The sequence below is a fragment of the Lepus europaeus genome, chromosome 6 (assembly GCF_033115175.1).
Source record: "Lepus europaeus isolate LE1 chromosome 6, mLepTim1.pri, whole genome shotgun sequence".
Taxonomy (NCBI): Eukaryota; Metazoa; Chordata; class Mammalia; order Lagomorpha; family Leporidae; genus Lepus; species Lepus europaeus.
Genome location: NC_084832.1, coordinates 79,926,188 through 79,951,973, shown reverse-complemented (window position 1 = coordinate 79,951,973; position 25,786 = coordinate 79,926,188). Strand labels below are relative to the sequence as shown.

The window sequence follows — 25,786 nt, the reverse complement described above, 5'->3', positions numbered from 1 at the left end:
TGACATACATTCAGCCCGGAGAAAGCTCTGGTGACGCTTTCTAAACAAGGCCCGGCGGGAGGGCGCCCCTGCTCAGGCCTGGAGTCCCACGACCACCCCCTCGCACCGCACACACGGCCCGCACACCAGCCAGGACAGGCCTCCTCGCGGGTTCTGCAGTCCTTGGCCCGGCCAGCGTCCTATCTCAGCCGCCTCTGGCTCCTGCAGTGTCAATCTTGCCTGCCCCTGAGGCAGGAGGGCCAGGTGGTCCTTCGACGACGGCCGGCGGCCGGCCGAGAGCAGGCGACAGCCATCTCGGCTCCCAGGGTTGCGATGCCGGGGCTGGCGCCCTCGCTCGCTAGCTCGCTCGCTTGCTCTCGCCGCCTCAGCTCCCACCGGAGACGCAGCCTGCAGATCTTGGGGGGCGAGGAACTAGGGAAGAGGGGTCCCAGAGCCTGGTCGGTGTAGACAGTCCAGCCAATGCTTCTGCCAGTAACGGAAGAAGCTCCAGCGGTCATTTCCTGTCTCCTCACGGGGTCAGAGCCAGGCTGGACACGTGAAAATCTGGAAGGCGGCTTCCTTGAGTCCCCCAGGCCCACCACCATCTTTCCTCTCGGCCCTTCGCTTTCCCTCCGAGGGCCAGGTTTGCAGCTGTGCGGATTGTGGGTGCCGGGGAAGGGGGTCTCGTCTCAGGATTCCAGCAGAGTCCACGCCCCTCACGGCTCAGCCTGGAACTGCTCTGCCGCTCACTGGGTGACAGTGGGGTTCAACACGCCCGCGGCCGGCCCCAGGACCCCGGGCACCGAGCCGGGCACGGACCCTTGCAGGGAAGACACGGGGCTCAGGGACTCCGGGACGCTCCGCAGGGGACCTGGCTGAGGCGGGGGCGGCTGCTGTGGGGGCGGCGGCGGCGGCTGCTGCTGCTGCTGCTGCTGCTGTTGCTGCAACTTCTTCTTGTTGATTTTCCTTTCCTTGGCTCTGCGGTTCTGAAACCAGATTTTCACCTAGAAACGGACAGGTGGAGAAGGTGTGAGGAGAAAGAGGACCAGGAGGCAGCCGCTGGTGCCAACGAAGGGCTCCATGCCCTTCTAGAAGCTTCCCGGGGATACCCCGTAACAGCTGGCCACCGGAGCCGCCCCAAGCGCAACTCTTCCTTGCTCTCCACGTTTCTTTCTAGAAAAACCTTTATCTGCGTCTTTACCGGAACCTCAGAACCAAGGAAAACAGAAACCACCCGGCCCTGTAGACCCAAGCAAGCAGGCACAGTGCTGCGTGGCCCTCTGATGACAACGTTTGGCTCTTCCGGTCTAACCAGAAGTATGATATTCCTCACCTTGGAGCTGAGAGCAACATTTAAGGTGGAGCTTCCTGGCTGCCAGCTAGCCCCCCTCCCCTCTAGTTTCTGTGAGCAGGGGACCAGTCTTTTATGTTGTATTTTCCTCCTATTTTTGCTATATTTCCTACTCATTTTTCCAGAAATAACAACAACAAAATATGCGACCCGAATAGAAAGCCAATAACGCTCTGGGCTTTCTCTCGTACTTTCTAGAACACTCTAAATAAATAAAGTTTCCATAACATAAAAAAAAAAAAAAGGCAACCTGAGATAGAGACATTTGGAAAACGCTCCACTGGCAAGTTCTCTTGCAGTCAGCTGCGGGCTGCGGTCAGGCTCTGTGACCGTCCCCAGCAGGCCTTGCCCGGGGAGCAGGGCGGTCCCCACCTGTCTCTCAGAGAGCCCCAGCGTGGCGGCCAGCTCAGCTTTCCTGCGGATGGTGATGTAGCGGCTGTAGTGAAACTCCTTCTCCAGCTCCAGCCGCTGGTGGTCTGTGTACACCACACGGTATTTGTCTTTCGTCCTGGTTTTCACTGTGGAGGAGGAAAGAAAAGTTAGAGCCGAGAACCACAAGGCAGCCCATCAGTCATGGGTAATGACAAACCTCCCTAACCCAGAGGCCGGTTCTCTTCCTCCACCGCCCTGGGAGGCCTGGGTTTGGCCGGTTCCTGCCAAGTCTGACAAGACCCCCCAGAGGGTCCTGGTTGAGGGGAGGGTGTGAGGCTAGTGGGGGCCAATAAACTGACCTTGAGGTTAAGTGGTTTTTAAAATCGAAGAGAAACCAAAACCTCATACACACAGAAGCCGGCGCAACTCAGCCACCTCTTTGGCAAACCAGTCAGCACTGAAATATGTTTAGCACCAAAGGGAGAGGGGCAGGAGGGGGAGTGGGCAGAGCTCCAGGCCTCCCAGAGATGACAGCTGGCCCCCCAAAGCCCTGGGCTCATGGGTATCCCTCCAGGGGCATGAAGCGAGGGGGTACTCTTGTGTTTGTGGAAAGCAGGGCGCAGGTGCTGATAGGTCAGCCACTGAACCATTGCCCAGGCACAGCAGGCCCACGGGGTGAAATTCCGAGCTGAGGGCTGGAAGTCCCCACCTGTTGGGGACTCTTTATACCTGCTCCAGCCAGGTTTACGATCGGACACTTTTTCTTTTTTAATCCTCCATTTATTCCTGCCGCAAACCCCACTGGAGCTATCCTGACCAGTGATCTAGGCTCATTGGATTGAGTCAACATATTAAAGCTTGGATTGATTGTTTTACTGAAGGGCCTTGACAAATAGTATCCTCGTTGTTGGAACAGCAGGCCCCAGCCCGGCGACTCCACCGAGGTCTGTCCCAGGTCAGCCCTTGGCGGAGGGGCAGCCCCAGGTCGGGGGCTTCTTGAAGCTGAACAGATTCAATCGCCCAGTGCCCAGTCCCACAGGAAGATCTGAAGGGGCTGGGAGCTGCCTGGAGGTGTTTAATGCCCCGCAGGCCGACTTTGTTCAGGTAAAACCCTTTGCAAACCACAACAAAAGCGCCCTGGGAAGATACTGGCGGATCAGAGGGAGCTCCCCCGAGCCGCTGAAAGGGGAACACAGCCGCAAACAATGCAGGACAAGGCGATCTTATCAAAGAAAAGCCCTTTCAATGCCTTAATAACAACCGCATTCTGTTTGAATTACCACTACTGAGCAAATGGCGGGCCCCGCTTTCATCCCCCTCCCCGCCAGGCGCATTAACATAAACACGGCCCGGCGGGCGCATTTGAATGCGCTCTGCAGCCGCGACCCAGCGCCGGCAACGACCGTGCGAGCCACCGGCGTCCCGGGAGTCTTGTGCCGGGGGCCGCGTTCACCCGCGACAGCGCCCGAAACCCACTCGCCCCTCTTCGCGGCCTGGGAAACGGAGGCTCGGGCCAGGCCACGCACCTAGCATAGGGCAGGGTGGTGCTGGAGCCCAAAGGGACACCTCCAGGGACGGGGAGTGGGCGCAGCCCAACCCCCGGGAGCGACGCTGGACTTCGGGTGCCTCGGAGCCGCCTTTCGCTCGGGTGCTGCTTTTTCAGCGTCCGGGGCAGGCGCGGGGGAGGCGGCGGCGGCGGGGACCTGGTGCGTTCAGTGGCCCGCGCCCAGAGAGCCTTAGAGGCGCCCCGCACCCCCTGGGAACCAAGGAGGGCGCTGAATGGGAGGTGGGATGAGAGGGACATGTCAGAATTCATTATTGACTGCGAAAGTCACCACCCTCTTTCCGGGCCCTAAAAGAGACAATGGCAGGGCTGGGAAGGTGTATATCAAAGCCGGCCGGGCCGCGGACCCCCGCTCCGCCCCTTGACAGATGACGCTGCGCAGAGGAGCCGGGCTCCGGGCCGCGGGCCGCGGCCTCCCCACATTAACATCACAAGGGCCCCGCGCCGACCGCGGACTCGCCACCTCGGCGCGGGACTTCACAGCCGCCTCTCCTCTGCTGACCCCGCGGCCCCGTTGGCTGCGGCGCGCCCACCCGCTTCCCTCCACCACCCCCCCTCCCCGCTACAGCCCCTCAGGCCCCACCAGGCGCAAGGGGGCCTTGGGAAGCTGGAGTCTGGACGCGCGCCCCGCTAGGACGGGAGCGCCTCCTCTCAGGGAAGGGACCGCGGCTCCGGGGCCCACGGGAGACCACAGTCACCGGCAGGACACTCCCCAGCTACGCGGAAGCCGAGGCCGGAGACAGCCCCCAACGCGCGCGCTGATTTATACGGCTGTAATTGGCTATAAACCTCTGCGCAGTGGCCATAACCTGCACGTCGGCCCAGCTGGGCCAGCAGGCGGGCAGCGAGCGAAGAGGAAGGGCAGCGGGCCGGGCCAAGACTTGTGTGAAAGAGGGCGACCGACAGGATTCGCTCCCACTACACCGACGCGCACTTGCTCCCCTACCCACCTACCCTAGACACACAACCCAGTACCCAAAGGAGCAGCCCCGCAAGCCCGAGATCCCTGCTAGACCCGAACTGCTTGCACGCCCCATCTCCAGTCCCGCGAAAGGAAGGTCTGGGAGACGACCCCTGTCTGGAGCCGCCCCAGGACTCCCGCTGCTTCTAGTCCCTGGCCCTCCTTCCAGCTGTCGCCGAAATGACCCCTTCCCAGATCAAAGGTTCAGAGACAGGGGCGCGCCTCCTTCCCCTCGGCCCCAGGACTGGCACCTTCCTTCCAGCGACTGCAGCTATCTTCCCGCGGTCTCTTGGATGGTTGTGCTCCGATCCCTTGAATTGACCCGAATGCCTGAACCCGGGCCCAGGCTCAGCCTCTCTGGCCACCACTGTTTGGATGGCCCAAATGGGACAGGAGAGCGCGCGGGGAGAAACGGTCTGGACGCGGTCGGGGCGGGGGGCGTCCGCGGCTCCTATCTTTGGCGACCGGGGAGCTGCGCACCGAGTGCAGCCGGCAGCCGGCGTGGAGGAAACGATGCCGCCCAGGTCCAGCCACAGGCGGGCCGACATTCCCTGGGCGCCTCCCGACGGTGTCCTCAAGTTGGGAAGGAGAAACCATTGGAAAATGGGGGTGGGGGCTTTCCTCTGCCCTAAACTGAACACGGTGTGTGAGACCCAAAATATTCACTGCCGGGTGCAATAGCCAGTCCAGTCTCGCGGGGCGAGAGCCCCCTGAATTGGGTCCCTACCCCGCCTCGCTCGTTCTGGCGCGGGGCTTCCAGACAGCCCCGGATGTCCCTGTGCGCGCCCCGGACGCACGGCAGCCAAGCCGTAGCTTCCCAAGGCCCTCCCGGAGGGCGCTGCCGCTGCTTACCTTGGCTTCCAAGGGACGGCTGCGCCGGCTTCCGCATCCACTCGCACAGGTTCCGCCGCTGCCCGCCGGGGGACAGCTGCTCGGCGGCAGCGGTAGCTGGGGGCCCGGGCGGGCCAGGGTTGAGCGTCTGCAGCAACCCGGAGGCGCAGGAAGGCGCGGCGGCCGGGTGGTGCGGGTGGTGGTGCGGGTGGTGATGCGGGTGGTAGTCGGCGGGGCTGCTGTAGCCCATGGCGGCGGCCGGCGAGCCCCCGTTGAGGCCGTGCGCGACGGCGTTGGCGGCGGCCGCGGCACCCCCGGGCGCATAGCCGTTCCAGTCCTCGCGGAGCGGGGCGCCGTACGCGGCCGGCCAGGACGGCCCCGGGGACTGCGCGCTGTCCAAGTTCGCCGCGGCCGCGGCCGCTGCCGCCACGTGGTAGCCGCCGTAGTCCGGGTACTGCGGGGGGCTGACGAAGTTCTGCGGCGCCAGATTGAGGCTGCCCGAGTGGCGCACGGAGCTGGGGTACATGCTCACGTCCTTGTCCAGGAGGTAGCTCACGTACATGGTGGCGAGGGCCCGAGAGCACACCTCACCATGCTGCCTGGAGACTGACGCTGGAGGCTGCCGGGGGCTCGAGCAGGGGAAGGGGCGAGGGGGTGCGGGGAGCAGCGCCGCCGGCTGCGCCCCAGCCTGCGGTGCTCCGCTGGCTCCTCACGGCGCCTCTGCTTCTGAGGCGGTCCCTCCCTCCCTCTGACCTGCCTCCTCCCTCCTTCCCTCCCTTTCTTCCTTCTTTCCTCCCACCGCCTTCCCACTGGGCGGCAGAGGCGGGGAAGACCCGCCACAGGCTGGCGTGCGGAGCCCCGGGCCGGAGGCCTTACGTGATTAACGAGTGTTTACAAGACGCTATTAGTAATGACACAGACACCAATGGCTGGAGACGTCGAGGCGCAGCGCGCACTCGGCGCACAACCCCCAGAACCACGATTTGCATTTTAAAAGATAAAGGGGGGGCGAGCTCGCGAGAGGGTAGCGACCTGATCACAGCTAAATATTCAAACCTTTATTGTTAAGAGCTTCCTCCTTCCAACCTGGTGCACCTTTAACCTCCAATCACAGGTTCAAAGAATGAAACCAAGAGACTTGCAAAAGACGGGGCGGGCGGGGCTGAGGGGGGAAGCTATCTTTGTGGGAATCTGGGCTCCCAGGCAGGAGCAGTCCTGTTTATGCTTTAGCTAGGAAGAGGGCGGTCAAGAAAACTCGCTCTGTTCCAAAGAGAGAAAGGGAAGCTACCGCTTTGATGACACCGTTTCTGATCAACCAAGGGGTGGGCCTAAGGAAAGGGCCTGTCTTTCCCACCCTGCTGCCCGGGCCAGCAGATCACCCTCACAGCCGAACGTTTCTTTTTCTCGCTCAAGGAAATCGCTCACCTTCCGCAGAAGATAAATAAAGTCTGAACTCAGAACTCATCTGACACCTGGCTTTTGGGTTACAGGAAATCAGTTTATTCCCAACATATCTCCATTCAAGAGTTTACAGTTTTAACTACAAAGGCACGGGGTAGATATGCCAGAGGGGTGGCTCTGGAAGGCAGTCCCTGGAGGAGAATAGGAGGGGATTGCAGGGATGGGCCAGGTGCACACCTTGCATGGTGTTCCATGTGTGAAAACTCAGCGAGCCATACTTCTGTGTTGTCTTATATTTAGGGAGCTGGTTTTAAGTCAGAGAGGGGAGTCTGGAATTTCTGCGAATACATGGCCAGGTATTCTATGTCTCACAGCATTCCTATGTCCTGAAGCATTTTCTCCTTTACCAAGTAAAACGTTCTCCCAAGAAATTTGTTTTGCATCTCTGGCGAGATAGGACGGCCATTAATAATGATGAATTGTTGCTAATGAGACCTTCCAATGGGCGAAGATTGAGGAAACCACCCCTCTTGGTTATTGGAGCGCTGTGCCCAGGGGACCCAGGGGGCTGGAAGGGGCCCCCGTCGGGATCCAAGCTTCGGGACCAGGCCGGGAGCTCCGAGGCGGAGAGGTCGGCTTCCGCCGGCGTCCGTCTCGGTTTGGGAGGAGTAGAATCTCGCCGCCTGTCCTGCCAGGCGCAGTCGACGCCGCCAGCCTCCGGTCGCAGGGCCGGCGGCTGCCGGGCGGTGGGTTGCGCCGCGGAACCGGCGGCGTTGCGTGCTCAGGTACCACGCGCGCGCTCGGCATGCTCTTGGAGACCTGCACTTGTCGGTTTTCGTTGTCCAGCGCTTCCCTTGGATACGTGTCACCGCCGCCTCCACTTTGTCAGCTCGGGGAGTGTTCTCCAGCGTTCTTTATCTCCCAGTGTCCCCAGGCCTCCCAGGATTGAGCACAACCCAGGTGCTGTGAGCCACTTCATTTTACATATGACAGCCACCAGCCCGCCAGTGCAGACCGGCCACAGCGCCATCATAGTGGCTTAGGGCTACGGAAACTCGGCTTTCTGGTTCCTCCCACCCCTGACATTTTGCAAGGAAGGTGGTTTTCAAATTAGGAATTTCAGGATTCACAAGAGCCAAGGAGCTCAAGAGGCGGTGCACTCAAGAGACTGGAGACCCCAACTGATCCTATGTGTGTTTGCCCCCTCCCCCGGGGCCTGGCAAGAACAGCCGAGTGTCATCTCGGTTTCCTTAGCAGAAATGAACACCAGGTCCCATTATGGAATCCACAGCATCGAGGGGAGGGGAGAAAGGAAAAGGGAGTGGGGGTGTCCGCAGTCCTGAAGGAGCAGGAATGTGGGCAGGTAAGTGGTGGGGACCAAGGACTTTTGATCTAGCCAACATCTCCCCCTCCCATCTCTGGAGACACCCCCCGCCCCAGCCCCCCAGGCCTGAGCTCTGGCAACCCTGGCTGAGGCTCCAGCCTGCGTCTTCGGAATGCACGCATTCTTAGGAACAATCGCTTTATTAGGGACAGCCATTCCCTCTGCCCCATGGTGGCCGCTTCCTGCATTTTTATGGCCCAGGCAGCCGCTGGCTAATTGTCCTTTTTCCAGCTGTGTCTCTGTGCGCTGCCTTGGAGGAAGGGGCCTGACCTGCGAACTCGGTTGCTTTGGGAGTGGCCAGACCTGCTGCGGACCTGGATCAAGCTGGGCCTGAGTGCGCAGGGTCTCAGGGAAGCCTGAGCTTCCTTTGGGGTGCTTGAATTGAGGAGAGGAAGCCACTGTGACAAGCCCATCTATCTCCCTCCTTGTAAAAGTGAGGTCCCTTGGCGGTGGCAGCTTGGCCCTGCCTATAGTCCCAGGGTCTGGGCTGTTGGGGAGAAGATAGGAACTGTAAATGATGTTCCTGGACAAGCGCCTAGAATGGAAGTGTCCCCCCAACATCCAGGTTGCCCACCTGGCCAAGAGGTGGTGCAGTATTGGCACTTGGCCAAAGGTCAGGGCTGGGGGTGGTGGTCGGGGAGCAATCAGAGAGGAGTAGGAAGTAGGTGATGGGAGAGGAGCTGAGTGCAGGAGCCGTCAGCATCAGAGCTCCTCATGTGGATGTATGAATCCTAGGCCCATGGTGTTTGGCAGCTTTCTTTGTCTTTGGGTTTCCCAGGAAGGGACAGGGATGCCCTCCATGGCCTCTGCTGCTGGAGGCACACTTGCATCCAGTACCTCTCCATCACCAACCTGCTACCAGGCCAGAGAATCCCGCACAGCACATTGCTCTGGGGAGGCTGGAGTTGGGCTGGGGCTGAAGCTGCAAACCCAGGGAGCCTGAGCCAGCACTGGCTTTTAAAGGCAGGAGAGAGTGGGAAGAAAGAGATCCAGGTAAACACGCACAGTAAGACGGCAGGGGCAGCCAACGCCAGGTTATCAAAGGGACACTTCTGTTACTGACGGTGTAGAAGCCATTCCACATTCCTTGGAAAGGGTCCGGGCTTCCAGGACCCCCGATGGTGGCAAGGACTTGGTCTGCAGAGGGGGCTGGGAAGCAGGCGGCAGCCGGAAGGGGCGGACTGCCCTGCCAGGCAGATGAGACACTCCTTAAATCCACAGATCATTGACAAGGATCCCTCCCAGCTCAAAGGTCCCCAGTGTTTGCTCCAGCTAGGGGGACCCTGCTCTGCCTGATATTTGCGGCTCCTAGAAACTGGGGAGCTTGGTGACCTACATTACCCAGACAGCGCAAGCAATCTGTATCCACCTTAGCATGTAAGTCTGCTTTCTCAATCCCCTTTAAATTAAGAAATTCATCCACAACACACAGCCCTTTCACACCAGCGCTCTTCCCCTGCACTGGGAAACCGTCATCCCACATGGACTCGAATTCCCAGGGTAATTAAGAAAAAGTGCTAAGACAGAGAATGCTCTCTGCTAAAATGATGCAGCTTGGAAAGCTACTCAATCTCTCCTTGATTTGCAGTCTAAGGAGCCTTTGGGGCCATTGCAGGCCATCAAAGAACAGCTCATTAACGGATGCTCTGACCCCAGCGGCCCCACCCTGCCCTGCCGTTGTCCACTCCATTAACATCTCTGGGAAGGAAATCAATGACAGTGTCCTTTCTTTGAGGCCTCCCCAGAGCCCACCACCTGCCCAGCCTCATCAGGCCACAATGGAACCCAGCACATTCGTCCCGAAAAGCAGGCAGTGGCCGCAGCTGCCCACAGCTGCCCAGGCTCCATGCACAGTGGCAGATGTGTCCTCCTCCAGGGGAGAGGAGTCTGCTTTCTTCCTGAGCAAACTGCACATCTGGCCGTCTCCACCTGAGGACAAGTTTCCGAATTCATGGGAGGTTGTCAGAGGGCTACAGGTTTGCCGCACCGGCACCAGAGTGAAGGAGAATTAGCTGAGGAAAACAGAGCTGCCTTACATCCCAGGGAGGGAGCACGATATTTTTGATTCAAGGCAAGGAATGCTTTCCTTATCCAAAATATAGGTGGGCACTTCAAAAAGTATATGGAAGATAGAATTAACAGATCCGTTTGTTTTTGGTGCAAAATATGTGAAACCCATGCATTAACAGGATCTTCAAAAGCTTCACTGAAAATATGTATTATGAAAAAACTATGCATGAATTTAAATATTTTTACATTTGAAGAAACTTATCTTTTCTTCAAAGTTTTTTGTTTGTTTTTAAAGTTTTATTTATTATACATCTGAAAGGCAGAGTTATAGAAAGGCAGAGGGAGGCACAGAGAGTGAGAGAATCTTCCATCCAGTGATTCACTTCCCAAAAGGCCACAAAGGCAGAGGCTGTGCCAGGCTGAAACCAGGAGCCAGGAGCTTCTTCCGGGACTCCCATGTGGGTGCAGGGGCCCAAGCACTGGGGCCATCTTCCACTACTTTCCCAGGCATAGCCGAGAGCTGGATTAGAAGTGGAGCAGCCAGGCCTCAAACTGGGATACCAGCACTGCAGGTGGTACCTGTACCTGCTATACCACAGTGCCTACCCCAAGAAACCTATCATTTAATTCCATTTTTTCATGAGCTTTTGAAGTGCCCTCATCAAGGAACATAAAGAGTCCAAGGAAAGGGGGGGGGTCATCTTTGCATACAGAAATCTGATTTTGCTCAATGGATGAAAGCTACACAGATAAAGAGGAGTGGCCCGTTCTTCTTTCTTCAGAAACTAGTGCCAGTGGACACCGATTGGGACTGCATGATGCAGTATAATTCTAGGTGCGGGATGAGCACAGAAAATGATTTGAGTCCCCCAGAGGGAGGAGCCTAGGGCAGCCTTGGGGATCGGTGGCTCAGGAGCAAAGGAGTTCCATTCTAAAGGGAACGGCTGGATGCCAGAGAGAGGCTGGCTGCCCAGGCAGGCACAGCCCGGTGTTACCTTGTGGGTTTGCAGTGGAGGGCTTTCAGTTAGCATTTGTTCTGTCATCATTGTCTTGTGCCTCTGTTTACTCATATGAAAATAGGTTCCTAGGAAGCCCTAGAGGCTATGTTTTATGTGGCTGGTGAGGGAACGCACTCAGATAAAGGTTCAGCTCTCCTTGACCCCCCTGGGCCCATGGGCTTAGCTGATTTCCCTAGAGGGGTGACAGGAACCTTTGGGTCCCTTCCCAAAGGAGCATCTGAGGCCCAGAGAGGTGAGGTAACTTTCCCAAGGTCACACAGCTAGGTCTTCAAGTCCCTAAAAATAAACCTCTGCTATATGTGCATTCTTTGGGACTCACTGCAGCCTGCAGAGATGTTAATGATTACTAAGACGGGCTGCTGCCACCCAGGAAACACATCCCCAGCACACAGCCGTGCAGCAGTAAGAGCCAGAGAACCTCACTCCCCACCCCCAGCTCCTGCACCTGACAGTTTCAGTACAACCGGGTTCTGCCGGGGCTAGAAATCTGGCAACTTTTCACCTCCTATTTCTCCCCCTTCACTAACAGCTGTGCGTTGGCCGGTGGGTGGGTTTTCCATCAGCTCTGTCCCAGGTTTTTCTCCAGTCCACAGAGAAGGCACCTGCTGCTTTTGTTTCACCGCAAATACTTTCTCAAAAGAGTTCTTCTCTCCTCCTGAGAACCCATTTCCTGGTGTTCCTGATCGCTAGAAAAGGCGTCCAAGCTCCAAATGGGAGAACCGTCTAGACTGTCTGTGGCCTTGTGTCTTCCCAGACCCGGGCTGGGATCACCTTTGGGGCACACAGGCCGGACAAGCTACCTCCGAATAAAAAGGAAACCCCGTTCTGTTCCCCAGTTATGTAGGCATGCGGCAAGGTCGGACTCGGCTCCCCAGTTCCTAAGCTGAGCTGCTCTCTCTGATTCCTTTACTCAAACCGTTCACCTGCCCAGCTTTGGACGTCTCACAGGGACGCGGACATGGCATAAGGGCAGGGATGGAATGTCCAGTGGCAAACCTTGATTCAGATCCTCTCCTTCCAACCTTCGGGGTTGTGTTGGGGCTTGTGTTTGTGGTTTGGTGCTTATTTTGTGTTAACGAATTAGTAAGTAAGGTATTAATTCTTCATTCTGGAATCTGCCCCCAACCACTTCCGTGCCCCGGGGAGGCACCTGGGAGGCCTCTTAGCTCTTAGCCCCGGCTGGCGTGCGCGCTCAGGTCCCGGTCCGTGGCCGCTGTGCCTACGCCCAGGGTTTGTCTCCCGCGTCGTGCGCACCAGGACAGAACCGAGGCCGGCAGAAGTTCAGGTTGTGGCTCTGGTGAAGCCAAGATGTGGCCAGAGAAGACTCCTCTGCCTGATCTCGGCAGCCACAGGGGACCCGTCCAGGTGCGGAATGGCCTCGGCCTCCGCGCTGCTCCTGGAAGGGGCAATGAGAGCCACCCACGGCCTTCATCGCGCCGTCCTAACCAACCCCGCGCCGCGCCCGCTTCTCAGGCTCGCCCTGGCGGCTGCCAGTCGCGGGGCGGGGGCTAGGGAAGCGCCCCGCGAAGCCAGCGCTCCTTCCCCTCACCCACACCTGCTTCAAAACGGGAAGAAGCTCTCTGCTGTGGCCCGGGAGTGCAGTGGAGGATGGCCCAAGTGCTTGGGCTCTGCACCTCATGGGAGACCAGGATAAGCACCTGGCTCCTGCCATCGGATCAGCGCGGTGCGCGGGTGGCAGCGCGCCGGCCGCGGCGGCCATTGGAGGGTGAACCAACGGCAAAAGGAAGACCTTTCTCTCTGTCTCTCTCTCTCTCACTATCCACTCTGCCTGTCAAAAAACAAAAAACAAACAAACAAACAAAAAACAACAAAAAACAAAGAAAAAAAAAACGGGCAGAGGCAGCGTCTGCCCGCCGCCATGCGGACCCCTCCCCGCGGGAATAAACAATTTCCCGGACAAGCTGTGGGCTGTTAAAAATGTTCAAATGGTGGCCGCCACTGGGGCTCAAAAGGCTAATCCTCCGCCTGCGGAGCTGGCACACCGGGTTCTAGTCCCGGTTGGGGCGCTGGATTCTGTCCGGGTTGCCCCTCTTCCAGGCCAGCTCTCTGCTGTGGCCAGGGAGTGCATGGAGGATGGCCCAAGTGCTTGGGCCCTGCACCCCATGGGAGACCAGGAAAAGCACCTGGCACACCTGGCTTGGGATCAGCGCGATGCGCTGGCAGCAGTGCACCAGCCGCGGCGGCCATTGGAGAGTGAACCAACCCAAAGGAAGACCTTTATCTCTCTGTCTCTCTCTCTCTTTCACTGTCCACTCTGTCTGTAAAAAAAAAAAAAAAAAAAAAAAAAGGTTCAAATGGTGTAACCCCAGACGCAGAGGTCCAGAGCTCCTCTCCACTTCTGCCGAAGACCCCGATGGGAAGCTTGCACCGGTCGGCTCTGCACCTTTTACCTGGAGCACATTGCTGCACTTGGGGACCGTCTATGCAAACCCTGGATTCCTCTGAGTCTTGGGTCACTCTGAGTCTTGGGCCCAGCCAAACAGCAGAGTCTCCGGTATCAGATTCCCCCCCCCCCCAAGTTACCTGGCAGGAAGGAGATGGGACCCAGCCCAAAGCCTCCCTCTGGGTCGCAGGGTGCAGGAACTGAGTCATCAAGCTCTCTCCGTGGAGTGTGCCAGGTGCTCCTACCCGAGAGGTTTCTGGCTACAGGGACAGTGGTAGCAGCCTGCTTTCCCCAAACCTGTCCCATAACCCACTTCTCTTGGCCTTCACCCTTGCCGCACTAGTGGGAACACCTGTAAGAGGGGGGAAGGAAGAACGGGACTCCGTGGCTAAGTTCCTAGTGCTCCACCATGATGTCAGGCTGTGGAACATCAGTCGCAGAACCAGGGGAGCAGCCGTGCAGCTCTCTATGGAAAAATTCTTAGCTTGTTGTTGTGGCTGCTTTTGCTAACCCTGCACGGGGCTGGTTATCCATGGAAGGCCTTGCCTTCACCTCTTACCCTGCCTGCCTTGGGGAGGTAGGGCTGCTTTCCTTCTCCTCTGCCAACAGAAGCCTGAGTGGTATTCTTTGGGGGCCCTTTAGGCAGAGACAGAGGTTGGGAGGGGAAGATATGCAGTGGGCTTCCAGGGAGGCTGGCGTGCTTGCCCTCAGCCAGCCCTGGAGTCCCGGCGTGAACAAGAGGCAGAGGGCTGTGCAGGGCAAGATTTCAAAGGCACCGATCTCCTTGCATTTCAGCAGGGCCCCCCCTTCATCCCGCGGCGCACAACACTCAGCACTGGGCAGTGCGTCTTATCATTCATTTAAAACCGGGTAGATTTCCTGAGAGCGGTGGAGCCAGGCCCCAAATGCCCATCTTCGGGAGAGCCAGGGGACTCACCGGCTCCTGGCCTTCAGGTCTTGCCTACGTAGAGACACCCGCTTCCCACTGCTCTCCCTCTGAGGAATCCCTGGCTGCAGCCATTCTGCCCGCGCCCTCGGGGCGCCTTCCCCCAGCGGACCCCGCGTAGGGCGCTCCTGGGGCCAGCGCCCGCCTCCCGCAGTTTCCCGGCGCCGGACCGAAACCAGCGCTCTGTCTTCCTAGCTCTGGCCCCCAGCGGCGCCCCAGAGCCAGAAAGCCACTTCGGGCTCACTTGTAAATGCCGGGTGCTGCAAATGAGGTGGGAGAGGAAAAAACAAACAGACAAACCGCTGGGAAACACAAGAGGCCTTTTTCCGTCCGTTTTGCTTTGCGGCTCGGGCTTAGCCGGAGAGGGTGGGAAGCCGACACGAGTAGGCAAAGCGCTCTGGATCCACAAAAGCTGGCAGTGCGGGCAGGCCGCACCGGGAGGGAAAAATTGAAGCAATGAGCTGGATAACCCTGGATATTTTGACAAGGCGTGCGCGTGAGGGGGGAGGGGGGGATATGATTGCCTTAATTCTCCACTTCTTCTGCGCGTGTGTGTGGACGCCGATCTGGCCTGAGTCAGCCTCGCGCTCACCGCGCACCGCGGCGGCCAGAGGCCCGGGCGCATGCCGCGGTGCGCCCGGGGGTGGCCCTGCGAACCGCGCGTCTGCTACAACTTGGCAGGGTTGGAGCCGAGGAGGTCGGCGAGGCGCAGGCGACAGATCTTCTTCACCTCGTCCAGGGCGGTGCGGAGCTCCAGCGCGGGCGGGCGCCGCAGCCGGCGTGCCAGTTCTCGTGGCACGGCCGCCCTGTCGCTGAGGCGCGCGGCGAGCACGAAGGGGAAGCCGAAGCGCGCGCGGTACTGTGCGTTGAGCTCGGCCAGCCGGAGCCGCTCGTCGGCGCCCAGGTTCGTCAGCCCCGCTCCGCTCTGCTCCCGCTGCGACTCCGCCGTGAGCGTTCCCCGCTGCAGCTCGCGGCCGGCCAGGTCCGGGTGGCAGCGCAGGATGCCCTCCTGGCCTGCAGAGAAGCACAAACACGCAGCGGGAGCGCGTGGCGGGGCCTGCTCCGCGCCGCGTCCCGGGGAGGGCGCGCCGCACTGCGTGGGGCTCTGTCCGCGGTGACGCGGCGCACGGGCCCGGCCTGCCCCCCTACCCCGCCCGGAGGAGGCTGCGGGATCCGAGCCGGTCCCGGCGGAGCCGCCCCTCTCTCGAGTTCTCGACCTCGCGCCCCTCTGGGTCTCCGCTACCTTCGGGCCCATCCAGGGTCCGGGGGCGGGGCGGGAAGTGGCCAGGGTTGTCCTCTGAGACTTAGAGGAAGAGTGGAGGGGAGAGAGGGCGGCCGCCGAGGCTCGGAATTTACGACTTGCTCCGGAGGGAGCGGGGCCGCGATAAGGAGCCCGAGCGCTCCGTATCTTCTCAAACCCCTGTGCTCTCAGGGGGGGCTTTGATGTCGGAAGGGGCCGGACGCGAGGGCCCAAACACTTCCTGCGAAAACCCTGCCACGGGTTTCGTTCTGCACCGAAGGAGGACGCGTAGGGGCGGGGCGGGTCCTGGGGACTGGGCAAATAAATGCCCAGGGTTTTGTGACCCTAAGTGTGAGTTACGGGTTTCTGGAATCGGACATCCAAAGGGCCTTGCAGATGATTAACTGCAAAGAAATCCATTTCCCACCTTTGAGTGAGGATGGCGTTTCTCTTTTTAGGAAAATCCGGGCTCACCTCCCCACCCCACCCCCACCACCATCCGCCCTGCCGGCGGCTCCTCCGTCCCCTTCCTGCGGCTGGGGATCCCAAGGGCCAACAGAGAACAGAGGATTCTCGGAAGAAAGGTTTTTCTGGTCCACGCCCGAAGCCTTGGCGGCTTGCCTGAGCTGCTGAGCCCTAACCTGGGGGGTTCCGGAGGCGCTGCCCCGTCACTTCGATGAGCAGTTGAGAGAGAGAGAGAGAGGAATCCTGGGCTCTAGGCAATAGTTCAGGTGGGGCGGGCAGAGGGCCAAGATCTAGACAAGGAATGATAGCTGAGTAGTGGTGAGCATTAGAGAGGGTTCATCTGGCTGAGACCCAGAGCCCACTGAGACTAAGCGCATGTGGTCGTTTTTGGTGGTGTAGGTAACCTTAGAGGAGCTGGGCTGACCAGCCACAGGAGCGCCCCACACTCCCTGCTGCAGCACCTCTGGCCCAGGAGAGGGGAGTGCTGGATCTGAGGCTGCCTTGGAGGAGAGGAGTATTGAAAACACCCTTGTGTGAGGTACACAGAGTAAATGCGGCTGCGGTTATAGGAAAAGCTCCTCTTCCTCAAACTTTATCATTGGTGCCCAATAAGGACAGGTGGGATGGTGACGCTCACCGGTGGATGTCCCCAGAGGAAGGGATAGTCAGAGGCTACCTCTCAAGTGAAAGATCAGCGGTTGAAAGTTCAGAAAGGGTGGGGTGACCCGTCCAAAGTGACTCAGCTGGCTGCACCGAGGACCCTCCTCACCACTGCCCCTGCATGGTTAAGGGCGTTCGAAAGGAAACCGGAGTCACCAACAGCACTCTCTCTCTGTCTCTCTCTGTGTCTCTCTGTCTCTGTCTCTCTGCCCCCACTTCTGTTTCAGGCCCTCTGCCGGGCACCCTGCCAGCAGGGCCCTCCAGCACTGCCCGCAGGAGGCCTGCCTTCCCGCTCCCTGCCCCCAGCCTTGTCAGGCTGGTGCGAAGATACAGGTGTTCAACTCCCTACCTGGAGGAGTGGCCCAGCCCTGGGCCATGGTTGGCAGTGGTGCCACGAGGCTGCTCACCGGCCCTCCCTGGAGGGAAACACAGCTCGGAGCAGATAGCATCCCTACCCAGAGGACTCCTTGGCCCCCACCTGGCTTGGGGCCCAGACGATGAGCCCTGAGGGCTTACACACCCCACACGCCTGCCCGCTCCTTAGGTATTTGTGAACTTCTGTACCCTCAGCCAGGTTGGGGGGGGGGGGAGGTTCTCTGTCTCTGTCTCTCTGTCTCTCTCCAGTTTCTTCCTCCAGCGGGAGCTGGGGTGGGGGGACTAGCAATGCGGGAGGCCCGAGTATAAGGAGTATGTCTTCTTACTGCCCCTACACCTTCCTGCACTTCCCCCAGCACACCGGTTGTTGGGGGGGACACGCACACCAGACCTGGCCCTGGCCCTTCCTGCCCTTGCCCGCAGAGGTTAATGTTTGCCTGGGAGTGAGCATGAGTTTCCACTCTTCTAGGGAGGACAGGGAAGAAAGAAGAGAAAGGAGGCAGGGCACGGGGTAGAAGAAAAAAGACCACAATAAGAGGATCTGGGCTGCACACACACACACACACACACACCCCTCCGGTGTAGGTGACAAGGAAAGATGCACTGAGATGGGGAGGGGATGGTTGCTCAGAAGAAACAAAAGCCGACCTCCTTGGCCAAAGACTGCACCATCATTGCCCCAAATCACTGTAGCCAGGACCCAGTCCCCCCAACCTGTGTATACCAAAGCTACTCCTGGCTGCCCCCCCCCCACATAAATCCCAGCAGGAAACTGGAGACCAAGCTGGCTGCTGCCACCTCCCTGTCTCCAATCCTGAACCCCACCCCCCAACCTCAAATGCCCAAGTGAGGGCCAGGTCAGGGCGTGTCGGTGCTTCTGGGTCGGAGCTTCAGGACATGGGCTGTGTCACTGGCACGTCACACCAGATGTAGGTGTGGCCCTGAGTTATTTGCTGGGATCTCAGGGCGTGAATCACTGTACCTGAAAGAGCTCCTGGCATAGAATAGACACACATTGTTTCAGCAGGAGAACTGTGGGCACAGCAGCGGTGGCCTCTGACAGACTATAACCCAGAGCCGCCTACCAATCCACCTGCCGCCATAGCCACAGGGTGGCCTTACTCTTGGTGCAGTGGGTGACTGTCCCTTCTGTGGAAAGCCACCTGCTCCTTTTGATGCTGGACCTCTTATAGAAAATTTTGCTTCTGCAACCTCAAACATCAGTTTCCTCACCCCCAACCTGTCCCCACCCAAGCAAACAAAAAACACTTTAGACTAACTCATCCCATAAACAAAATGAAAGCTAAGCTCTCTTGGTTTCTGCTCATGTCTCTGCTCCACCAGACAGCAAATCCCTCAGAGGATTGCCTCCTGGCCTCTCAGCTTCCTCCCCTCTGCTTCCAGGTTCACTCTATCAAGCGTTAAGCCCACTTGCCAGTCTGCTCTCCCCCAAAGCCTCTTGCCTGGGGGCTGTGAGCAATGCCCTGCCCCTTCTTTGTCAGGACCGTTTCCCGTGTCCTGTGCCACACGGTGGCCCCCTCTTTTTGTTGACAGATTGTCATTGCTTGCCTTTAGAGACACCTGGCCCCCTTGTGCCTTGCTGTCTTGCTTTGTGAGCTCACCAACACTGAAGACCCTCTGGGCCCCGTGGGCACACCCCTTCTTTTTTGTACCCATGTTTCCATGCAGTGCCATGATTTTCCATTGTCACCAAGTCCCCCATGACACTCAGATCTTGGCTTTCCACTGGGTTCCTGTCTTGGGATCGGACGGGGCCTCAGCATTCCCATTTGGGCGATTGTGAGACACCTCTGACTCAACAAGCACCCTTCCCCCACCCGTCCTCACAATTCTGAGTCTTCCTTGTGACAGAAAATGAGACGGCTCTCCATCCAGCTGCGCAGACTAGGGGTTTGGGTCTCATCATCAATGCTTCCTTATTTCTTTCTTGCTTCCCTCACCAAATCCATTTTAAAAAATCCTGTTGGGGCAGGCGCCGTGGCTTAACAGGCTAATCCTCCGCCTTGCGGCACTGGCACACCAGATTCTAGTCCCGGTTGGGGCACCGGATTCTATCCCAGTTGCCCCTCTTCCAGGCCAGCTCTCTGCTATGGCCCAGGAAGGCAGTGGAGGATGGCCCAAGTGCTTGGGCCCTGCACCCGCATGGGAGACCAGGAGAAGCACCTGGCTCCTGGCTTCGGATCAGCACGTTGCACCAACCGCAGCGGCCATTGGAGGGTGAACCAACAGCAAAAAGGAAGACCTTTCTCTCTGTCTCTCTCTCTCACTATCCACTCTGCCTGTCAAAAAAAAAAAAAAAAAAAAAATCCTGTTGGCTCCAACTCTGTTCTGAGCACCAGTCCCGTCTCCCCTCTCTACTGCCCCCAGTATGGTGCTGGCTTCCTCCATTCTCACCTCCACTACTGCAGAAGCCCCTGCACCGCACCTGCCTGCATCTGATGTAGCTCCCACCCTGTTCCACGGCAATCTTTGGATCGCCTTGCAAGTGGAGAAAACCAGATTTCTTGCTGCAAAAAAGCTCTCCACCCTCTGGTCTAGCCTGCCTGCTCCTCACTTTCCCTCTGTCAAGTCCCTTGCAGCAACCAACTTGGTCAAGTTGGTTCCAGGATGCTTTCTCAGAGTAGCATCAACCTAGATCTTGGCAGCTTCCTTCTCATCCTCTGAACTTTTTTTTAAATTTGAAAGACAGAGAGCAAGAGAGAGAGAGAGAGAGAGAGAGAGAGAAAGGAGAGAGAGAGAGAGAGAGAGAGAGAGAGAGAGAGAGAGAGAGAGAAAGGAGAGAGAGAGAAAGGAGAGAGAGAGAGAAAGAGAGAGAGGTTCCATCTGCTGGTTCACCCCCACAATAGCTGGGAATGGGTCAGGCTGAAACCAGGAGCCAGGAGCTTCATCAGGGTCTCTCACGTGAGTGCAGGGGCCCAAGCACTTAGACCTTCTTCTGCTGCCTTCCCAGATGCATTAGCAGGGAGCTGAATTGGAAGTGGAGCAGCTTGGTCTTGATCCAACACCCATATGGGATGCCAGTGTTGCAGGTGGTGGCCTACTCCACCATGCCACAACGCAGGCCCCTGGAATTGTTTTTTTACTTTTCTTTTCATAGGATTTATTACTAGCGTGCAGAAATGCTGATGATTTTTGTGCATTCATCTTGTATCTTGCAACTTCTCAGAATTTGTTTATTAGCTACAGTTATGCTTTTCTCTATATAGGATCACCTGTGAACGCAGAGCCTTCTTTCTCTCTTTCCAATGTGTATGCCTCTTATATCTTGTCTAACTGGCCTGGCTATAACTTCTGGTTAAGTGTTGAATGGAATTGGTGGAATTATACCTACTTGTACTTTTCCCTACTTGGGAGAAAGCTTTCATTCAGGGTCTTCACATGGGTTACAGGGACCCAGGGACTTGAGCCATCACCTGCTGTCTGTCTCCCAGGGTACACAATTCACAGGAAGCTGGAATTGGAAGTGAAGCTAGTGCTTGGACCCAGACACTCCACTATGGAATGCAGGCGTCCCAAACAGCAGCTTTGCAGTCGTGCCACACACCCAGCCTGCATCCTTTCGTTCTAAACTTGAACTCCATTTGCTACAAAAGATCTACTTCGGAGGTCAGAGGTGGCACAGAGAGAAAGTGATACAGACATCCCATTTGGGGCCCAGTTTGTATACCAGCTGCTCAGCTTCTGATTCAGCTCCCTGGGAAAAAGCAGTGTTTGAGTCCTGCACCCACGTGGGAGACCTGAACAAAGTTCCTGGCTCTTAGCTTCGGCCTGGCCTAGCTCTGGCTGTTAAGGCCATCTGGGGTGTGAACCAGCAGATGGAAGATTCTCTCCCTTTCTTTCTGTAGCATTGACTGTCAAATAAATAAACTTATCTATTTATTTATTTATTTGAAAGGCAGAGTTACAGAGAGACAGAGGCAGAGGAAGAGAGCTCTTCCATCCACTGGTTCATTCCACAAATGGCCACAATCACTAGAGCTGAGCTGATTCAAAGCCAGGAGCCAGGAGCTTCATCTGGGCCTCCCACATGGGTGCAGGGGCCGAAGGACTTGGGCCATCTTCTGCTGCTTTCCCAGGCCAAAGCAGAGAGCTGGATTGGAAGAGGAGCAGCTGGGACCTGAACCAGTGCCCAAATGGGATGCCAGCACTGCAGGTGCCACAGCACCGACCCCATAAATAAGCCTCTTATAAAACACTTCTTTTGTTATTATTTTCTGCAGTATTGCATATTTTTTCAAATCATTCTTAGAATCTGAAATCATTGTATTTCTTTATGTTAATCCTGTCTGTCTCAACAGTGCATAAGTTCCTTGAAGGCAGGGGTTTGTCTTGTTCATGGTTCAATTCTCAATGCTCAGGATGATGCCTGGGCACGGTGGGTGTTCAGGAGGGATTAACCAACACATCACTCTTGGAAGGAGTATGATATAGTTTTGAGTGAATAAACAAAAGAACACATTTTAATAGTTTGATCTTAAAAAAAAAACTTTTACATGAGAATTATTGATGTCTGAGCCCTTCATTGGTTCAACAGATATGCTCTGTAGTCAGTCCTGCATAATAAACTATTGTCATTGTCAAATGACACAAAGATGCATGATGGCCTCCTATTAAAGCTTTATTGCTCTTGATTTTTAACACAAATCAGTCCTGACCTGTTTGAGGGGTATGTCTGTGTGTGCGCGTGCGTGTGTGTGTGTGCATGTGTGTGCGTGTGCCATTCCTTTTGCCTGGAATCCCTTCCCTATCTTTGGTCTCTGGGACCTGATTGGCTAGCGAGAGAACCTTGTCCCTTAGTGCTGGAGCCCAATATTGATCCTGGAGTGCCACCTACTGGTCAATCGTCATCATAACAAAACCTGCATGGCCTCCTTGGTTGACTCCGGCACCCTGGCTCCTCAGTTTTCTGCTAATGTGGGAGACTTTGTTAGGAACCCTAATAGAAGTCCTAGATGAGGATGGTGGCCACATCCTGCATCTCCCCCAATGTCCCTTCTCGTTTCTGGATTCAAAGACTCTATTACATCTAGTTTATATGCTGTGCCTTAAATTTGATTTTTTGAACAATAAAAATGGTATATATTATGGTGTACAATTTGATGTTTTGACATATACACATATAGATACATATATATTGTGCAATGATGAGATCAAGTTCTATCATATTCATCGCCTCACATGTTTATCCTTTTTTAGGTGATAAGAACATTTAAGGGATCCGCACTATGGTGTAGTAGGTAAAGCTAGCTGCCTCCTGCTACAGTGCCAGCATCCCATATGGGCACCAGTTTGAGACCTGGCTGCTCCACTTCCAATCCAGCTCCCTGATAATGTACTTGGGAAAACAGTCCTTGGGCCCATGCACCCATATGGGAGACACGGAAGAAGCTCCTGGATCCTGGCTTTGGCCTGGCCCAGCACCAGCTGCTTCTGGCCGGTTGAGGAGCGAACCAGTGGATGAAAGACACCCCCCCCACTCTCTCTCTCTGCCTCTGCCTTTTAAATAAATAAATACATTTTTTTAAGAAAAAAGAACATTTAAAATCCTGCTTACTTAGCAATATTCAAGTTTCCAATAGATCATTGTTAACTAGCCACTATACCATACAACAGGGCATGTTGGTTGATTATCTTGAAACTGGGGTCTGGGACATCTAGTGTTAATATTATTTGAAAAAGTGAATGAAGGAAACCTCTGGAAACTTTGTAACCTTTGCTTCTGATTCTCAGGAAGACCCTTCAAAACTTGTTGGGTGGATTCTCAGTTGTGCCACTGTTTTCAAAATCTGTTGGGTTCACTACCAGGATTAGAATTCCAGTTCCGCTGGAATTCTGGTTCAGGGTAAATCCAGCCCTGGTCCTGAGCACTAGAGGGTCAGGGCAGGCCAGGGGTCCACCCTTTCTCTCCTGAGGGGCTGTCCTTACTCAAGTTATTTAATCTTTCTGTGCCTCCGTTTCCTCATCTGTAAGATGGGGGAAATAATAACAATATTAATACTTATGTCAAAGTGTTAGCAGCAGGACTGAGTGCATTAACAAATGCAAAGTGTTTGGGAAAGAGCATGAATCACACCAACAGTGAAGGTGCAGCAAGTTGTAGTTACGGGTTACATTGCTATCACCATTGCTAACCTTGCTCATCTTCTGCCATCATGATACTCGATACAGGGCAACTGCCTGGCCGGCAAGGAGGCTCCGCTCCCCAACTGCCTCTAAGCACAGGGGCCAATGCTGTAGAGCAGCAGGTTAACGCCCTGGCCTGAAGCACAAGCATCCCACATGGGCACCAGTTCGAGTCCCAGCTGCTCCACTTCCGATCCAGCTCTCTGCTATGGCCTGGGAAAGCAGTAGAAGATGGCCCAAGTCCTTGGGCCCCTGCACTCACGTGGGAGACCCAGAAGAAGCTCCTGGCTCCTGGCTTCGGATCGGCGCAACCCCAGCCATTGCAGCCATTTGGGAAGTGAACCATCAAATGGAAGACCTCTCTCTGTCTGCCTCTCCTCTCTCTATGTAATTCTGACTTTCAAATAAATAAATAAATAAATCTTAGGAAAAAAATGACAAGCACAGACACCTGGGTCCCAGTGCCAGGCTGCCCTAACAGGTACAAACCACCATGCAGCCGGCCCTAACTGCCCCAGCCGTCTCCTCCCATGGGCCCATCACCAAAATCACATCAGTTAAAATGCGGGGCAAGGGGTAACACCAGGATCTATCACTTTCCAAGATCACCTTCGGAACAGTTTCATTCATTCAATCATTCATTCATTCAGCAAACCTGGAGTAAGTGCCAGTATCCTCTTCTACCTGAGTGCAGAGGATCTGTTGAGTCGGGAGGGGGATAAGAACACCCCTCAGGAGAGAAAGGGTGGACCCCCAGCCTGCCCCAACCCCCTAGTGCTCAGGACCCGGGCTGGATTTACCCTGAACTAGAACCTCTGGCCAGAGGCGAAGGAGCATGTGCTGATGGGAAATAGAGAAATGCTGATTTTATCCTCAACCGGTCTTGGCACAGAGTAATACGTGGCCAATCCATGAGTAACCCTGCCAGCCCCGAGTGAGTGACAGATTGCAGCAGCGCACTCCACCCTCTCGCGCTCTCCCAGTCCTGCCTGCCCCAGCCCGAGCCCCACGACCCCTTGGGGTGTGACGACGCCACATTGTGGGATTTTCCTCCTGGATTCTGTATTTCCTTTGTGGAGAGAAAGACGTCCTCCGCCTTTTCCACGCCCTTTACCCCTGTGGCTCTGGAGGTTCCCACTCCCCTCCTGCATCCTCCTGCCAGCCGCGGGGAGCATGCCTCCTCCCACCCACCGGGGCCCCCTGTCCCTTCCAGCTTGTCCTGCAGACGTGGGGCTGAGGAGCTGGGGTTAACCCACTCTTCCAGCTGAGACCTGGCCTGCCATTTTTAAATTTGAGACAGGAAAAGAGAGAGAGCACGCGAGAGCAAGCGAGCGAGCAGAGAGCCAGCTTCCATGTGCTGGTTCACTCCCCTAAATGCCCACAACAGCTGAGGTGGCCAGGACAAAGCCAGCAGCCTGGGACTCCATCTAGGTCTCCCACATGGCTGGTAGGGACTCACCTGCTGCCTCCCGCAGCAGTAAGCTAGAATTGGAAGGCGCAAGCATCTCCCCCTCGCTGGGCCAAACGCCAGTCCCTTTCAGTTTGATTTTCCATTGCCCTCTGCTCTTCCTAGACGGGAAGGAGGTTTGATGCATTTGGAGATGTTCATCTGATAACCGCGGGCCTCGCAGGACCCCCATGACCATGCGCCCCTTGGCACTTTTGCAGGGTGGCAGCCAGCAGGTGCTGGCCCGAGCTGCCCCCCACCAACCCCGACACGAAGGCGGACCACCCCCACCTTGTCCTTGTCAGGACGTCTTGGCCTTCTGCAGAGGGCCTGGGGCAAACAGTCCAGTTGGCGCTCCAAGTCTGCTGGGTGCGCCAAAGCCTCGGGCTCCCTGTCTCCCCATCTCGTGCCCTGGAGAGCCTCCATTAGCAGTCCCTCGCCTCAGCCTCACCCCTTCTCTCCCAGAGTCTCCTATCAATCCCTATCCTCCTTTTCTCCCTTGCCCCAGGCCGTTGCTGACCCGGTGGAGTCCAATCTGGCCCCAAATGATAGCCATGTGCTCCTTGCCCTGGGCGCCTAGATCTGCCGATACCCAGCTGTCTCCTGGCTTGCCTACAGACCAGGACATGGCCAAAGCGAACACTGGGCGGCTCCCGGAGGTGGGCCTGGGTCTGACCTTTGCTCTGTGAATCACAGTGCGCGACCTATCACCCCATTCCTCTCTTGGACCCCGCGGCTCTGCTACTGGACATTTACCTGTGGTCACCGTGTGCTCTGCCAAGCCACCTTGGCCCTGATCCTGCCTAGGGCTTGATTCTCGGGGAGTATCCCTACACGAACGCATCACGGGCAAGTGTTGTCAGCCGCAGATCTGAAGTCCCCTGGCCCGGAGCATCTCCCCCCAAAGCCGTACCTGACTGTGGCAGGGCATCAATGAAGGCGAGGAAGTGGTGCTCCAGCTCGGCCGCGTTGGAGAACGGACGCCGCGACCACACAGCCGCCGCGACCAGGGGGCACCTCTCCACCACGTTTCCAAACATGTCCACAAATTCTCCGAAATCCATGGAGTTGACCTTCTCCATGTCCATGGCTCCTGTTCGTCTGGACGCAGCGGGATGCCCAGCTGGCTGTCCTCACTGCAAGTGGCTGGCGGATCCTGCACTCTGCTCACTCCCTGGGTTTTGTTTGCTGAATGTACAAGCTTGTTTTTTTAGGCAACGTCAGCTTAGCACG

General features: G+C 56.8%; 2 protein-coding genes across 2 annotated transcripts; both read right to left on the bottom strand.

Moving 5' to 3' along the window:
- Window positions 1–725: 725 nt before the first annotated feature.
- CDX2 (caudal type homeobox 2) lies at window positions 726–5,620 on the bottom strand. Its single transcript, XM_062195385.1, has 3 exons — window positions 5,080–5,620; window positions 1,703–1,848; window positions 726–983 (listed from the first exon to the last, which is right to left on the bottom strand). Exons 1-3 carry the CDS (start codon window positions 5,618–5,620, stop codon window positions 726–728), a joined length of 945 nt encoding a protein of 314 aa, XP_062051369.1.
- An 8,905-nt stretch (window positions 5,621–14,525) lies between these two features.
- On the bottom strand, window positions 14,526–25,753 carry URAD (ureidoimidazoline (2-oxo-4-hydroxy-4-carboxy-5-) decarboxylase). The gene is made up of 2 exons (XM_062195384.1): window positions 25,467–25,753; window positions 14,526–15,236 (listed from the first exon to the last, which is right to left on the bottom strand). Exons 1-2 carry the CDS (start codon window positions 25,639–25,641, stop codon window positions 14,890–14,892), a joined length of 522 nt encoding a protein of 173 aa, XP_062051368.1. The 5' UTR covers window positions 25,642–25,753; the 3' UTR covers window positions 14,526–14,889.
- Window positions 25,754–25,786: the final 33 nt, after the last annotated feature.